Source organism: Paramisgurnus dabryanus, chromosome 19, assembly GCF_030506205.2.
Source record: "Paramisgurnus dabryanus chromosome 19, PD_genome_1.1, whole genome shotgun sequence".
Taxonomy (NCBI): domain Eukaryota; kingdom Metazoa; phylum Chordata; class Actinopteri; order Cypriniformes; family Cobitidae; genus Paramisgurnus; species Paramisgurnus dabryanus.
The window spans coordinates 36,516,230-36,533,163 of NC_133355.1; the positions used below are offsets into that span (position 1 = coordinate 36,516,230).

Sequence of the window (16,934 nt, forward strand, 5' to 3'; positions counted from 1 at the left end):
ACAAGAGTTAACTTGCAGGCTGTGAGTCCAAGTGGGAGGAATTATGATAATGTCGGTCTTCTCTACATCATCAATCCCAGGAAGTAAACTGTTGCCTACAATCCGTGTTTGTTGTAGTCCAAGAAAAGAGATTTACGTTGGAGACCATAACTCCCATCATCGTTTAATTTGGGGTATGTACCTTTTGCATATCGTTAACATGTACTTATACACATTTAAACACCAAAGGAAATGTAAAAACGTGAATCGTACAATAGGTGCACTTTAAAGGCAGGGTATCTGTTTTGATCCAGAAACATTTTTAGTTATGCTGGTAGAAAGTCTTCTCACATCCTGATAGCAATCACCATGTTAAGTTGTCTAAATGTATTTTTATAAATACATGTCATCTGTGAAAGGCGTAGGACCAAAAAATTTTCAATTGTCGCGTACCTTCTCTGGAGCTGTTTCACAACTGTGGATTAATCTGCCGGTCACAACTAACCAACCCTTGGCTATGTATATGGTGTTAGACTTGATGAGACTATTTCCAGTGCATTTATGTATTAGTGTTCTTGTGTTGCTATAATTGCTTCTAATGTTTCCCTCATTTGTAAGTCGATTTGGACAAAAGTGTCTGCTAAATGACTAAATGTAAATCATTGAACTCGTAACGAACGCAGTAATTAGACGGATGCAATTTTTGCTCCCCCTCTGTAAACGTGTTTTGAATGCAACTTTAACTTTAACTCTTTTCCACAAGATGGAAACAGCTGCAGGTAGCAAAGGGTCTGAAAAGGGTTGCAGTGTTTCTTTTGGAAAGGTAGGTTCATGGTATTTGGATGAATTATATTTGGATGAAACATTGTGTTGCTTATCTAGTTTGTGTACCTTTACAAATTAGCGTAACAATATTTATGTTTTCAAAATTACAAGGAAACTACTACTTCTACACAACCGAAAATCTAATTCAGATTTAAAAACGTTTGTTTATGTTCATTATATTGATAATGTTATTCACTTTGTACTGCAAAATTGGTAGGCTAAAGTTAACATAATTCAAAATCAGATACCCTGCCTTTAACTAAAGCCTACTGGCTATTTTAACCCTTGTGTGGTGTTCGTATTTTTGTTACTTAGACGATGTTTGTGGGTCTGGTGGACCCAGAGCATTATTAGTATCTTAAACCAATGCATTCATACAAATTTATGTAATATTGTTTCCAGATGTTAACTTTAGCCTTATTGCAAGTAATATAGACAGAATTTATGGTTAATATTGGTCATTTACCACTGGTAGAGGACTATTTATAAACTAAAGTGCCATTCGTTTTTGTGGTAATATGAAATAAAAGAAGAAAATTCTATTCTGATCCAGATATTGGGGGGAAAATCATATTTATCTTAAATAAGTATAAATGAAACAAAGTTTTTCATCACTGTTGATATTTAATTATTTGAACTTTTTGAAATTGTACACATTTGTGTCAGTTTACACAGCACAGGCCCCAAACTGGACAGATGCCGTATCATAAGACATCATCCACACTAAACACATAACCTGTTCATGCCAGCCAACACAACACCTAAGAAGCAAATTTTTAATGTGTAGCTGTGTTGTGTATGCATTTCTTGCTTTTTGTACACATATACTGTGTCCATCTGGTCCACACACATTGAAGTACAATGTGTTGCTATTGGCCACAACTTAGAATGATGAAAATACATGGATAATATTTAACTTTCTCTATTATTCACTCTCTCTCTCTCTCACACACACATCTTTATGGGACATTTGGTCCCCACAACGTGATAAATAGCAGGTACACACACCATAGGTTTTGTGGTAAACCCATGGTTTTAGAAATGGTAATCAATATACCAAATAACCATGATTACTACTCTTTTACTACAATAAAACTATGGATTTTTATAATGGTAAAATGTAGAATGGTTCCTGTTAGACAGAAGGTAAAGTGTTTGGGACAGTAGGTACAGACAAATGTTCATGCACGGCATATAACATGTTGTATCCTTGCGGCATTACAGCAAAAGCAGAAGGAGAAAACTCTGACATGCATCCATCACATATGTACAGACATAAATACAAACACACTCATGCACTCACAGGAGTCCCAGGTAGGAGAAAAACAGAGTGAAGTTACATAGCACATTCAATTTTTACACTTTTATTAAAGCTAGCGTAGGTAATCCTGTTCAGATACATTTTTTATTATACTGGGTGAAATGGTCCTTCTATCCTGAGAGTAGTCAATACATTATGTGTTCAGAAAACGGAATGAAAACAATCAGACCTCTGTAGCAGCTGCAGGACAGTAAAAACTCCGACCAATCACTGCCATTCGGTGCGTGTGTAAAGAACCAATCAGATGCCTTCATGTCTCGTGGCCCAGCCCCACTGCGCGCGCTGCCCTGCGTGCACTAATCACGTCATCGTCACCCTGAACACTACACCGAGTAAGCAGGAGTTTGCGGCACCGGCACAATGGAAGATAAAAAGCAGCCAAAACTACCACTGCCAGCTTTGCTGGTAACTGCTCGCCCTAATAAAAAACCTAGAAAAAGAAAATCTGAGGCAGAAAAGGCTGCAACTAAACAGGTACTGGATAAAGCCAGAGGACAAACTCGCGTAAACATCGGTGGAGCATTTGAACGGTGGAGACAACTGAGGGAGCTGAAGGGCCTGAAAAGCGATGCCGAGGTTGCGGTCTTTCTGCTGAACAGGTAATAATTTGTTTTGCTTCGGGGGGATTTGTTATTTCCATGATAAATGTTACGTTAGGCAACGTAGCTATTTTTGTAGCTAGTATTAGCCCAATGCTAACATTAGATTCTCTGTCGGTGTAAATCAGTTGAGTTACAGGTGAATGAGACATGAAGTCGTTTGGTTGATGCCCATAATGTGTTGAAATACTCGGTTTTCCTGTGACCTGCAGCTGACTCCGACTGTGGATGCGCGTTCATGTTTGTGGGGGCGTAGCTTTGGACGGAGTGCTAACGAGAGGGGGTGTAGCTTAGAAGAGGTGCCATTTTCTAATTTTGCTAGCTCTCAAACATTACCTATCCTAGCTTTAACCCCGAGTCCAGTGGACCCGAACACCACATATGTAATATAAATGTGTAGGGGGGGTGTACAGTGTACATTAATTATAAAGTTGTTTATTTTTATGTTCTTCATAGAAAATGAGCCAAGGCCAATGAATCTGAGGTTGAAACAACAATTAATTGCATAATTTTTCTTTCAGTAAACATTCAAAACAGGTCCCACAGACCCGAACACCACACAAGGGTTAAAAGGGGCAGGAGCCATTCAACATGCCCAACTTTATTTTCAGAGGAAATTTCATCAATGCTTTGAACAAAGCTGCTGTGCATTTCAAGACATTTTTAGTGTGTCATTAACATGCAAGTAAATTAAAACTTACTTGTTGCCAAAAAGTGGATCAATCCTGCCACTACTGATCCCCCTGCACCATGTAAAATAGATTCTCGAGCACATGGAGTATTCTGAATATCAAGAATTCCCAAGAATTTCATTCCCTGTGTAAACATTTTAAATAATAAATAACACTGGCAAGAACAAAACAAAAGAATGAACATTTTAAAATAAGAACAATAACAAAAGTATTCTTAGAACAGTTGCTAGAACATAGAAAAAAAGGTTTGATTCCCTGGAAATGCATGGAAAAATTTACATCTTAAATGCACTGAAAAACATGCAATAAGATGGCTGCCAGCTCCATTCTCACGGGGGGGGGGGGGGCAATTTAACTGCACTCTTTTGTCCTTTAACACTTTGAGGCTGTTTACACTTGGCATTACAAGCGTTTTCGTCGATCGGATTACAAGTGGACAACGTTAATGCCAGCTGTAAACGGTGTTCAAAACGTTTTGAGCTCGTCCACTTTGGACCACTTTCAACCACATCCAGAGGTAGTCGAAACCACTTTCAAACGGATCGATTTGGAGTTGCGGAACGCAGATGTGGTTGAATGTGTTCGAACAGCCACACGCGACCACCTTCTCTCCGCCCATTTATCTAATCTGAGGTATTAAACACAAGTTTTACGTCCTTTTTTTTTACTTCTGGCGTGAACATATGGTGAACAGCGCTATTTTTAGCCTTTCATTGATAAACTAAAGCGGCTGATCTCCGTAGTTTCGTTTTGAAAGCGTGTGAAAGTTGCGCGATCCTATTTCATCAATTGCGCAAAAAATTCAGAGAAAGCTCTTACATACACACATACAAAACTCTGTGCAGCATGTTTACTTGCTAAACAAGCAGTGGACTCCGACATAATCACTGCATGAAAAGAGCTGTATACGGATAAATACGGAATGGGAAATCCCTGCTAAACTTTAGGTTTGCCAGATTTTTGAGGCAGAGTGCTTGGAAAGGTAATACACCAAAGTAAACCCGTGAAACATCCAGAAACCTTACGTTTGTGGATGTATAAAGGAACTGGTGGAAGTTTCCAGGAATCCTTACAGCTGGTTGTGAGGAGCGGTGGGTGTGAGGTGTGAACGGCTTTTTATATGTTAATGACCCACAGGTAGAGGTGTCTTCTTTGTTTTCAGAGCTGAGTGGGGTGGGGTGGGGGGTTAACCATGTCTCTTTAAGACAGCACATACAGTATTGTGGTACATAAAAACTGTGTTTTCTAAATATGTTTATTATTAATATAATTTAATTAGTCTATTTAAGAAACTAAGCATCATTCAAAATAACTAAAATTCAATGGACACAATTACCATTTTAATGTGTGAAAATTATGTCTCTGACTCAAGAGAAATGCAACAAATGTTATTTCAGAATATATATTTCCAACACTTTGAAAACATGTCTCCAACTGCCCTAGGTCAGAATATTGTGCACGTATGTCTCAATGCTGCATACATCGTTTAAAAGAAGCCGTTCAAATGACATCATGTAACTAATTTTTGCTAGCTAGGATGTTGATAAATTAGTCAGTGAAATGTAAAGCTGCTTATTTTTGCTGATGTCTCATGATTTGAAGTTCATTGTTTCTATTGTTATTATAATTCTACCCCAACATTTCATTAAATCTTTTAAAATAGAAACAAAAATATCAATAGACAGGTCCATAATCTAAAAGACAGTCTTTCACATGTGGATGCAAAACATGTTGGGTGAAACAGACTGACAAACTCGGGTAAACATATCTGCAGATACCTGTCAGCTACTGTACTTCTAGTCCAGAGGTGCCCAAAGTTGGCCCACAAAAGACCTTTAATTTTTTTATGTTTCATGCATACTTGAAGGTGTATAAAATGCATCACGAAACCTAATGAACTCGGGTACTATAGGCTAAAAATGAAGAGGTTGCGGCAGTGGCACACAGAGAAAAGGATATTTAAAATTGATTGGCAAAACGATTTCTTTTTTCTACAAAAAGCCTTGGAAAATAAAACTGCATTAGTTATGCATAAACAGAGTAATGTTTGCTTATTTATTTTTAAAATATTAGAAAATTATAAATTAGGGGTTATCAGGGCAACTTTAATTTTAATATAACACAACAACATTTACTTTTGGCCCACAGCCCTCAGTCAGGTTTGGCCCTTGTAAGGAAAATGTTCGGGCACCAATGAATGTTCTAGTCTATCTGAGGAGGTAACTTTTAGCATTTGATAATGCATGCTTGCACAAAGTCAGACCACATATTATAATGTTTGTCTTCAATCAATCAATTTAAACAAAAGAGATGGGGACTTTATAATATAATAAGGGTCCATATATCACAGTGAAAAAAGACATACATGTATTTTTACTTTAACATGAACTAATGCTGAGTTACAGCATATCATATATTGAAGAGTCATCATTAACTACAACATGACATGTTTTTCATTGTTAGTTAATGCAGTCATTTACAATAAATTAATTTGAGTTCATGTTGTAGTTAAGTAAGTTCAGTAAGTTACATGTCTTAACTCAGCATTAGTTTATATTTACTAATATTTAAGTAAGAATTCATTTAGGTATACGTTCAATGTTTCCAATGATGAGCAGTTAATCCACTAAACCCAGAGATAATTCCTGAGGCATGTTTAAAGAGTTTTGTATTTCATCAAGAAGGTGCTGCTGATTCACAAAGATTTTATATTTAAGAAAATCTGAGCATCATTCCAAATAACTGTTAACATGTTTGTCAACTAAACATGTTTTGTAAACGTAATAAACTTTATAAAAATATTTTTTATTTTTTATTAATAATCAAGTATAAAGAACAATGCATAGTGTGAAAACGCGGATTATAAAAAGTATATTAAAGAAAAGGACTACATTTCCCAGAATGCACCTGCACCTACTCATCTGCCCCCACCCTTCAGGTGCGACTGCTCAACCTATGGGCTTGACGGGAAAATTCAAAATCGCGAACCGTTACTGCCTGGACTAATCCGTCTCTTATTTGTTTGTTTGCTCATCAACAGTAAGGTAAGTTTGATTTAATTCATTTGTCTGCATCGCGCTGATCGGTTGCCTATTTGTTCATATTATGTTATTAACTATGATTCGTTTTTGTCTTTATACTAGAACTGTTTGAATTTAAACCACAAACAGTAAAACATTAAGGTTATACGTGGTACACAGCGGTAAACATGAGGTTAAAAATACGCGAAGTAACATTCAAACCGGGCTGTTAAAAGAATCAATTCGATGTTTAAATTTTTAAAAACAAAACTTTAAAGAAGCCAAGATGAGACGTTATTTGCTTAAAACAAACAAAACAACAGTAACTCGTGTGTTTGAAATGTTAGCAGCTAGCAAGTGTCTCTCTGCTATTTTAAATGGTACTGACGATCTTTTGTTGTTTTAAAAGCTCATTCAGTTCTGGTAGATGCTGCTTATTTTTCAAGACTGTTTTAATAGCTTTATATTGATTTGTAACAAAGCCAGCTTCACTTTAAGAGAACCTAGATGCTAATTGTAAAGAAGCTTGGAGTCATAATATATTTAAACGTTATATGTTTGCTGTTCTTCATCTTTTTAAATATGAAGTCTATTCATGTTTGTGTTCACAGAGGTCATGTACACTGTGGTCAACTTTGTGGACGATGAAGAGGTGTCTGGGTAAAGCTGATGTATGTTTAATCATTCAATGATTACATTAAATTAAAATCAAACATGTTAAATAGTAAACGGATGTATTGTGATATGTGATTTTGATTTTTAATTCTGTGTTTGCCAGAGAAATATAATGAAGTAACAGTGAAAGCTAAAACATCAGACTGATCCAGACACTGAAGAAATTGATGTCACTGCAATCTGGCCAAAATGATGTAAGTTTAATAATTAAATTATTAAATTAAAGAGGTTAAATCGTAAATAGATGTGTTATGATGTATGTGATTCTATTTTTTTATTCTGTGTTTGATAGACAACTATATTGAAGTAGCCTACTGTAATGAAGCTGCAGAACAACACAGAGACTCTTGAGGACATCAACACAGAAAATGAAGTAAGAAGATGTATATTAATAAGTTCTTTGATCATATATTGTTGTATCTTTGTACAGTTTAATGCAGTGGTTCTTAACTTTATTCCTGGAGACCCACTGCTCTGCACATTTTGTATGTCTCCCTTATTTAACACACCTGATTCAAATCATCAGCTCATTAGAAGGGATCTCCATGAACTGAACTACGTCTGTCAGATAAAAGAGAGATACAAAACATGCAGGGCAGTGGGCCTCCAGGAATTACGTTAAGAACCACTGGTTTAACCCATTTACTCCTAAAACGCCTGCTAAAAACGCCTATAAAAACCTATGTTATTCTAGGATAAATACCCTTATCTCCTGAGGGTTTTCAGAAAAAATACTAAGAATTGTCAACGTCTACCAAAAACTTAATATCTAAGCCTCTGGAGCACTTAGAAACATGAAATAAAAAGCATTTTAAAGGTAAGAATCTCAGCTTTTATTAAAACATGCTTCCTTGGCACTAACATAGCACCACATTTTTTAAAACATTCTCAAATTCATATAAGTAAGAAAAAATTAATATAAATTCATTTTATAAAATATAACAAATGACATTTAAACATGCCAACACACTCAACAAGGCATCTAACTATAAGAGAGGTAGATAAGTGCTAAGGTGGAACTTGGAACAGTCTCAGTCTCTGAGCTCCATGGCTCACATCTCTCCTCTTTGGCTTCTGAACACCGACAGACAAATTACTTGTAGCGATTGACATGGTACATGAAGCACTCTCTGTGCAGGGGAAGTTTACACTGCCTGCACCCCATCAGAGTTGACCCAGCACGCACGTCAGTGCCATAGTGCATCAGAGAACACTCCCTGCAGGTCTTCCTCTTTTGGTTGATCTGGACCAGGTCATGCTCAGCAGTAGCTCCAATTGGGCTGGTGGGGAGCACATTAGGAGCACTTCTTGCAGTGACAGGGACGATCAGCTCCTGGGTCAGATCCTCCAGCCACTCCTTGTAGCCACCCCTCCTGTACTTCCACTCTGCTCCTCCTGCAGACTTGGCAGCCACAAAGGCATTGTAGCACGCCACCGTAACAAAGTAAAAAAACAGCCTCCTCCACCACTTCGTAGAACGATGATTTATCTGGTAGTAGCCCACCATCTGGTCCAGAAGATCGACTCCTTTCATATGTTGCTGATAGTCAGCAAGGCATGCTGGCACCCGAACCTCCGTCTGGCGCTGACCGTTAGCCTTTCTCCTCACTAATCCATAAGCTGTTGGGTCATGGTAGTTGGAGAGGACCATTACAGCCTTGGTGTCTTGCCAGACACAGAAAGTCAAGTCATCCCGCTGCGCCACATTGAACTCATGCTTGTTCAACTCAGCCTTCTTTGTAAGCTGCTTAATCTTGGGGAGGTCCTTCCTGTTGGCACGTACCGTTCCACATGCTTGCACTCCCCTGACCTTGAGGTCCTCCATCAACTTCACACTGGTGTAAAAGTTGTCCATGTATACGGTCAGGTTGGACCCGTAATAAGGGGTCACCAGGTCTGACACTATCCGGTGAGACAGGTCTTTCTCCGCCTTACCCTGAATGGCACCCGTGTACACCTGAAAATTGGTGACGTAGCCTGTTTTGCTCTCTGCCATGACCCACACCTTTATTCCCCACTTCACCGGTTTCATGGGGAGGTACTGCCGGAAGCCCAGGCGTCCCTTGTACTTCACCATGGACTCATCTACAGTCACAAAGCCATTGACCTCATAGAGCGCCTGGAACCTAGCCAGGAGGAGGTCTAGCCATTTCCGGATCTTCCAGAGCTTGTCCGTTTTGTCCACAGAAGGATCCATGTTGTCTTGGAGATGGAGGTATCTGAAAATGCAAATGATAAGATTAATTTATAACATAAAATGTATTGCCATCATTGTTTTTATTTGTTTATTTATATATATTGTTATTGTTATTTATTCATTATGCCAGTATTTATATTTTAACATTATTGTATTTATTATTATCATCATTTTCAACCATCATCACCATTATTATATAATTTATTATGCTATTTATTCATTATGCCAGTATTTATATATTAACATTATTGTATTTATTATTATCATCGTTTTCAACCATCATCACCATAATTATATAATTTATTATGCTATTTATTCATTTTGTCATTATTGTATTACTAGTTATTATGCTATTTATTAATTATGTCATTATTGTATAACTAGTGACCCAGGTGAAAAATAATTATATTAAAAATATACTTTAAAAAAGTGTACAAACTTCCAGTGTAAAAATATACTAAAATGGAAATACTTTTTTTAAACTTTTTGTGCACTAAAATACAATTGCATTGTATCGCCATTTTAATGGAAATACACAAAAAAAGGCATTGCAGCGCAAATTATAGTTATGTTTAAGTATATTTTATGCATACACTAAAAGTATACTTGTAAAAAGTACATATTAAATACTCTTTAAATAAAGCACAACAAGTAGAAGCATACTTGTTTTATATTTTATGTACTTCAATCATATTTCTAATACACTAAAGTATACTACTTTTTACCTGGGTATTATGCTAGTTATTCATTATAAAAAGAAAATAAAACACAAATCATTACCTCCAGATCACGTCGAAGCGGTCCCTTGCTATGGCCTTGGAGACGTTGGTCTGATATAACCATTTTGTCTGCCTCCAGAAATCCCTGCGTGCTGGCAGCTTTAAAATACCAAACGCGAGACACAGCCCGACAAATGTCTTCATCTCCGTTTTGGAAACAGATTTCCCGTTTGAGTTGGGAGGGGTCTGACCGCGCGTTTGTTCGGCGTACCGATTTGTTTCCAATACCAACATGTCCCAAAGCTCCTCAGTAAAAATGTGAGAAAATACATCCATGGGGCTAGCATCCGCGTGGATCGGCTGTTTCACCCCCGGTTTGCGGGTGAACTGCTTTGCCTTGCGCGGCTGATAATTTTCGGTTGTCCAGTCTACCTGGAACCCGTAAAACCCATCCTCGTCCTCTCCGTCTGTGTCCAAAAAATCCCACTCCTGTGCTCTATCCAAAGGATCATCTAGCCCGTTTTCATCATTATGTTCTACCACCTCCTCTCTCTCACACTCCTCACTCTCATCCAACTCAATGTCGCTGCCCTCGCTGTCAAAATCTTCCTCGGTCGTTGTCATTTTCTCGCACGCGTTTTAAAAAAACCAAAGCAACTGCACGTGTATTTCCAAATGATTGACGCGATTTTCGGCGAATCAGAATACAATTTGGGAATAACATGTTATTTAAAAAATAAACTAGACCCACCACATGTGTATTTGAACCAATGACAATGCCTTATATGCTGCACGTGTCATGAAAAGGATGACGAATACAAAATGCTGCGCTACGCAGCAGCCGGCAGGAGGTTCAGAGTTGCACAATGCAGTAACCGGCAGTAGATTTAATGTTTCGGCGCGCAGCATCCGGCGCAAATGGGTTAATGTTAACTTTCTAAAATGTACAACTTTAATTCTATGTCATTTGATTTGTCGTGTGTATGTGTATGTGTATTAGTATTATGCCAAATACTTATATGTACTTTTATATTTCCAAAGGGCTCCAAAGAGATGTCTGTCCAGATGAGGGTGCATCAACGTTACCTTTGCTGACAAGTATATGCTTTACAATGTAAAACCTAACAGTTAACTTAACTCAAACCATTTAAGGAAATCGGTTGCCTTAACCCATTAAGTTTAAAAAAAAAACATACATTTGAGTACTGTGAACTTAAGTCTTGTGCAATAATGCACTTATATTTAGTTAGTGTGAACTTAAATATAAGTGCATAACTGCATGTGACTCAATTTGTTTAAGTTCACAGTACTCAAATCTATGTGTTTTAAAACTTAAATGGTTTAATGCAACCGGTTTTCTTAAATGGTTTGAGTTTAGTTAACTTTTAGGTTTTACAGTGAGAAATTCTTGAATAATTCCAAGACAGAGCTCTGCAATTGTATCTACACTGCAAAAAATCAGTTTCTAACTTAGGATTTTTATCTTGTTTTTAGTAGAAAAACTAAAAATTCTTAAATCAAGATGTATTTTCTTGATGAGCAATATTACCTAAGAAAATGTCTAGTTTTTAGACAAAAATATACAATTTAAGTAAATTTGTGCCTAAACAAGCAAAAATATCTAACAATGGGGTGAGAAAATTGTGCTTGAATTAAGTTTTTAAGAAAAAAGAAAACTTAAGATTTTTTCAGATATTTTAGCTTGTTTTAAGCACAAATTCACTTAAATTGTGTGCATTTATTTATTTTGTCTAAAACTAGACTTATTTTCTTAGGTCATTTTGTTCATCAAGAAAAAGCATTTTATTTAAATAATATTTCTACTGAAAACGAGACAAAAATACTATGTAAGAAAGTCATTATTTTGCAGTGTAGGACTGATTTCTTGAACAACAACTATATTGATCTTGCTTTATTTTATTTAGATATTTACTACATTACAGTGGCAGCTGGTGACTTCTTTTTTTGTGAGCACTCGATGCAAAGTTTGTCACAACATGTATATAGCCAGTCATTTGTGTGGTTCAAAATATGTGTTCTGCGTGTATGTGCATCACGTGTTTTGACTAAACCCGTGATGCACATGGTTTACATGAAGCAACAAACACATTTTAAAAACACAAGCAACACACATGACACTCCGAACACTTATTTTGAATTTGCACCCCTCGGATGAGCAGTCACGAGCCGCCACTGCTACATTACATTGTACTGCTTTGAATGTAATTTTTATTGTTGCTTTTATTTTGTTTTATTTTACTCTAATATTGCTTTCTCTGTCTGTATATTTATGAGTTTAAATAGTATTGTTTATGTATTCAACTTTTAATATTTGTGTATAATATTATTTTGTTATTGTGACAATTGTGAATTGTTCAGTTTTTTATTAAATAAACATTTCAAACTCAATTCAAGTTTTTTATTTTACATAATTTTTATTTTACATACCTCATACGGGTAATTTACTCTTGCCGCAATAGTTAGCCTGTCTGGAACCGAGCTGAATTAAACCACTATAATGTATGACACTTGCATTACATGCGAACGGCCCCTACGCTAATAGAATTCTGTTTTTGTCTCCCTGTCTCGTCCTCGACTCTGAGGACAATGAGACAAACAGACCCAGTTCCTGTTGCTGTGAAGGTCATCGCACCACTAATCAACTGGCTGTCCTTCAACGTGACGCCCAACCGATGCGCGACCAACGGCCACCGGCTGAACCAGTTTAATCCGCTTACACGCTTCCTATCCCTACCGTGTCTATATATTATAAATATAAATATTAATTTCTCCCTAGGGTTTTTTGTCCTTCTAGGATTTTTTCCCATTGGGTTTTCTCCTAGGGGGTTTTTTAGTCCCAGGGAGAGTCAGCCAACTTTGGCTTAACTTAGCACTTTACTGTATACGTTACATTATTAATATGCTCGCTTACACGGTTTTTTATCCTTAGCCGCTATATTCTACTTCTTATACTATGTATTGATTTTCAATGTTCTCCTCTACATCTACTCATGTAAAGCTGCTTTGCAACAATTAACAATTGTGAAAAGCGCTATATAAATAAAATTGAATTGAAATTGAACATAAGGGTTTTGGGGTGTATATGTATATATATGTATATATATATATATATATATATATATATATATATATATAGTGGGGGGGTTTGTAGTCTATCTGCATAGCAGGCAAATAACCAATCAAGTCACTAAGCTATGAGGGCTTGGGTTGGGCTTAATACAAAGTGTAACCAATCAAATGATCTCAACTGGAAAGTTTCAAAGTTGTGTCCCAATAGTTGTCAGAGTTTTGGGAGGGGGTTTTAAAAGCAACCAATCAGTGTTGAGATTAAACACCAATGGAGACACTAGAATTGTGCAAAGGTGTGAAATCCCAGTACCTCTGCAGGTGTGAAAATGTCCCCTGACAAAATCTTCAATGGGATTATTTGCCATGGCAACAAATGGCTGCATGTACCACAGGAATATCCCATCAGCAAGATACATCCGAATTGGTATCATTACGGGAGTTTCCTAACTTGGTGGAATTAGAAGTTTACCCTCAGTGGAACTAGTAGGTACATCCGAAAATCAGTGGTGTTTACAGGAGTTTCCTAGTACGGATACACCTCTTTTCATGCAGTGAATATTAGTTTGCATCCTTATGAACTCATAATTACTCCCGCTCGCATTTGAATGACAGCAGAGAGACTCGCCCAACCGTCTCACAGACCACCCCCTCATAGTATTCAGGACAGAAGCGGTCGAAAGTGAACAAAAGAGACGGATTTAAATACCAGGTGTAAACGAAACCTGTCTCTCTCATCCACTTGTGATCCGATCGATGAAAACACATCTTAATACCAAGTGTAAACAGCCCCATAGAAACTTGTGACTGCAATGCAATAATGTCCTCCATTTTGATGTTAATTAGGGGTCAAGCCCAGAATGGGCGAAGACCCCTATTGTATCTGTTAGTTTTCCTATTATTATTATTCCTATTCCCTTGCGGTCTATGGCAGCTCATAGAACCGTACGTAGGAAAGTTATGAAATTTGGCACACTGATAGAGGATAGTCCAAATAATATTCACAGCGAATTTGGAGTTTCTATCTCAAACCCGCTAGCGCCACCAACACTCCAAAGTTGCACTTACGTTTTTGCTTATAACTTCTGAACCATAAGTCCTAGAAACGAAATTCTGGTTTCCTTTTATTCCTTGGCTCATTGGTCATTTTCCGTCATGAAAACTTTTCCACCATTTTGAATTATTCGTAAAACCTACTTTTGCGAATCCGTCCTAGAGCTTTTGCCCGATTGCCACGAAAATCGGTATGTAGCATCTACAGACCCTCAAGGCAAAAAGTTATGGAATAAATGTTGATTCGTAAATCCAGTTCCGTAAACTGCGTCAACAGATTCTACGTAGAGCACTAAAAAAACGGATTTGAGGCTGTATCTTCGCCAAACGTAAGCCTATTAACACGACGCTTGGTACTTGTGATGCCAGTTAGGAACTGAGGGGGCATGCCCAGTTTCGTTGCAGTGCCACCTAGTGGAAAGACAAATGTTTTATACACTTATAACTTTGGCTGTGATTGACATATTTTGACGGGACTTGTTTTCTTGGAGTCCTGAGTAGTCACCGAATCCAACGATACCAAACATGCCAGAATTCGCCTTACGGTTAGCCCTGCACAGCAAAATAGCACTTAAAAAACATGCGCGAATATCTCCGCGAGCGGTATTCTGATCGACTCAAAAACACCATAGGAAGACAGTGTTTCCCACAGATCTGAAATTTACTTGTGGTGGTAGCTGGTGAAAAGGGCGATCATTATTATCCACCGACAAAAAATAGTCTACTATACATGTAACAAAGAACTAATAATGTGTGACACAACACAATACTTTGATTTATAAAACATTCATATTAATTTCACATTATAGTTCATTAATCTAACCACCCCAAACTTTTTTTGCCATAAACAAAGCTGACACTGTTTGTCAAAGCACCACGAAAACACTTTATGTTTTTGCACTGATATATGAAGCAATTTGATGACCCCTTTTATCAAACTCAATTATATACAATACTATGTACAGTATATTAATAGACAGTGCAGGTCTATAGATTATAAATGTGACTGATGTTATAATGTTAATAACTTCTATATAGGCACTTTTACTGCTTCTGCTTTCTATTTCTCTTTTGCCAATTAAAAAAAGCTTAATCCACTAATTATTTCAGATTTAAAAGTCTACTTGCTGTCCCGATGACAGACTTTACATTACAGCTTTGCGTTTTTTATATCCTGAGTCAGCTAGAGCTTTGCTCATTCAGTATTAGCACTGCTTTTTGCTACAATCTCTGTGCTAACTGTTTAGATTTTAGTAAAGATATTGTCTATTAATAGTAAGATTAAAAAATGGGATAAAGAAAATGAAGCGGCGCGTGGTCGTGACAAGAGCCAGTTGCTATCGCCATAGAAACCGGAGGCACGCTAAAACAGCACTCGAGCTTTAGCGCGGTAGCGCTCACGGCCGTTCTCCGATCGACTCGGGTTTTACACACAATATTAATCAGACTTGGGACCCGAAGTAATGAACTAGGACCGACCCGGACCCATCTGACCATTTAAAATATAAACCCGGAACCGTACGGGTCCCGCGTCCTCAGTGAAGAAAGACCTCTAATGGTAAAACTCTGCTCAAGTTCAGAAACATGAAAGGATACAATGTGACACTGAGGTTGCTTCGCGTCGCGCCCAATTCATTGAGAAACAGAGAGCACGTGAACGGACACTCAACCGGAGAGACACAACGTGCTTGCACGCAAAATGAAGCCAACTTAGATGCTATAAACACACATGCACATAAGCATATGCGACCATTTTGGTCGCAGTGTGTTCCCTGGCTGCTCCGTATGTGCTGCTGCAGTTGATCCAGTTTGCCGCGCTGGATGATGAGTTTATGACGCGTGCATCATCTTCACGGTCACCCGACCCCCACCTCTCTCTCGCGCTCTCTCTCTCGCGCTCTATCTTTCGCGCGCTCTCTCTCTCTCTCTCTCTCTCCAAAACACGGGTCATCCAGTCGAGTTCAGAAAATACGGAAATTCGTAAAGTGATTTTTTTTACCTGGGCGGGTCGCAATTTACCTGGGCGCAGCGCCCAAGTAGAGCCTATGTATGGGAAACACTGGAAGAACATGACATTACCTTCTGAACAAAAAACTCTATTGGCGTTGTATTAAAATTTCCATCAGAAATGGCAGAAAATTGCAAAAAACAAAAAATTACCTTTAAATTTTGTGTTTTTTTTCACATAAATGGTTATAACTCCGCAACCAAATGGGATTTTTACACCAGATTTTATACCCTGATGTATGATCAGAGTATGAGGCCACACAAAATTTTTTTTATACTTGCACCACTAGTTGGCCTCATAATTGAACAAAACCTTTGATATCAAGCAACCTCTATGTTCATACATCGGTTTCTTCACTAAACTAAAGTGTATAGTCATAAAACTAGCTAGATGTAACACAATCATGACCTGATGTTGCATGCACAATTTTGTCATTGCGCCATCTACTGGTTTTGAGAAAGAATATGGTATTTTTTGCCTAAAACTACTACAACAGTAACATCTAAAACCATGAGTCATCAAGGTTCAATGATTACACTCCATGGCTTGGGAGTATAATCATTGGTGGTTGCCAATTCACTCCCTAGCAACCAATGAGAATACCTCATCAACCGTTTTTGCAAAAGCTATATCTCTGCATCAGAACATTGTAGAGACATGGGGGGGCTCCTTTGACTCATTAACACCACTGTAACATTTTGTGAGCTGAGTATTGCCACTGCAAGCACCACTCACATTTCCTTCAGTGTTCTACATTTA

At 37.6% G+C, this 16,934-nt stretch overlaps 1 protein-coding gene and 1 long non-coding RNA gene across 4 annotated transcripts in view; one reads left to right on the top strand and one right to left on the bottom strand.

The window, feature by feature from the left end:
* The window catches only part of cox20 (cytochrome c oxidase assembly factor COX20), a 108,046-nt gene that overhangs the window by 22,500 nt on the left and 68,612 nt on the right, over positions 1-16,934 (bottom strand). For all 3 annotated transcript variants that reach the window (XM_065290796.2, XM_073812657.1, XM_065290795.2), the window contains one exon: positions 3,426-3,540. In XM_065290796.2, coding sequence (XP_065146868.1) covers positions 3,426-3,537 — 112 coding nt within the window. In that variant the 5' untranslated portion in view covers positions 3,538-3,540. The remainder of the gene's footprint in view (positions 1-3,425; positions 3,541-16,934) is intronic.
* LOC135779899 (uncharacterized) lies at positions 6,406-12,339 on the top strand. Its single transcript, XR_010544902.2, has 5 exons — positions 6,406-6,460; positions 7,048-7,107; positions 7,215-7,305; positions 7,404-7,484; positions 11,069-12,339. It is a non-coding gene; the product is annotated as an uncharacterized lncRNA (long non-coding RNA).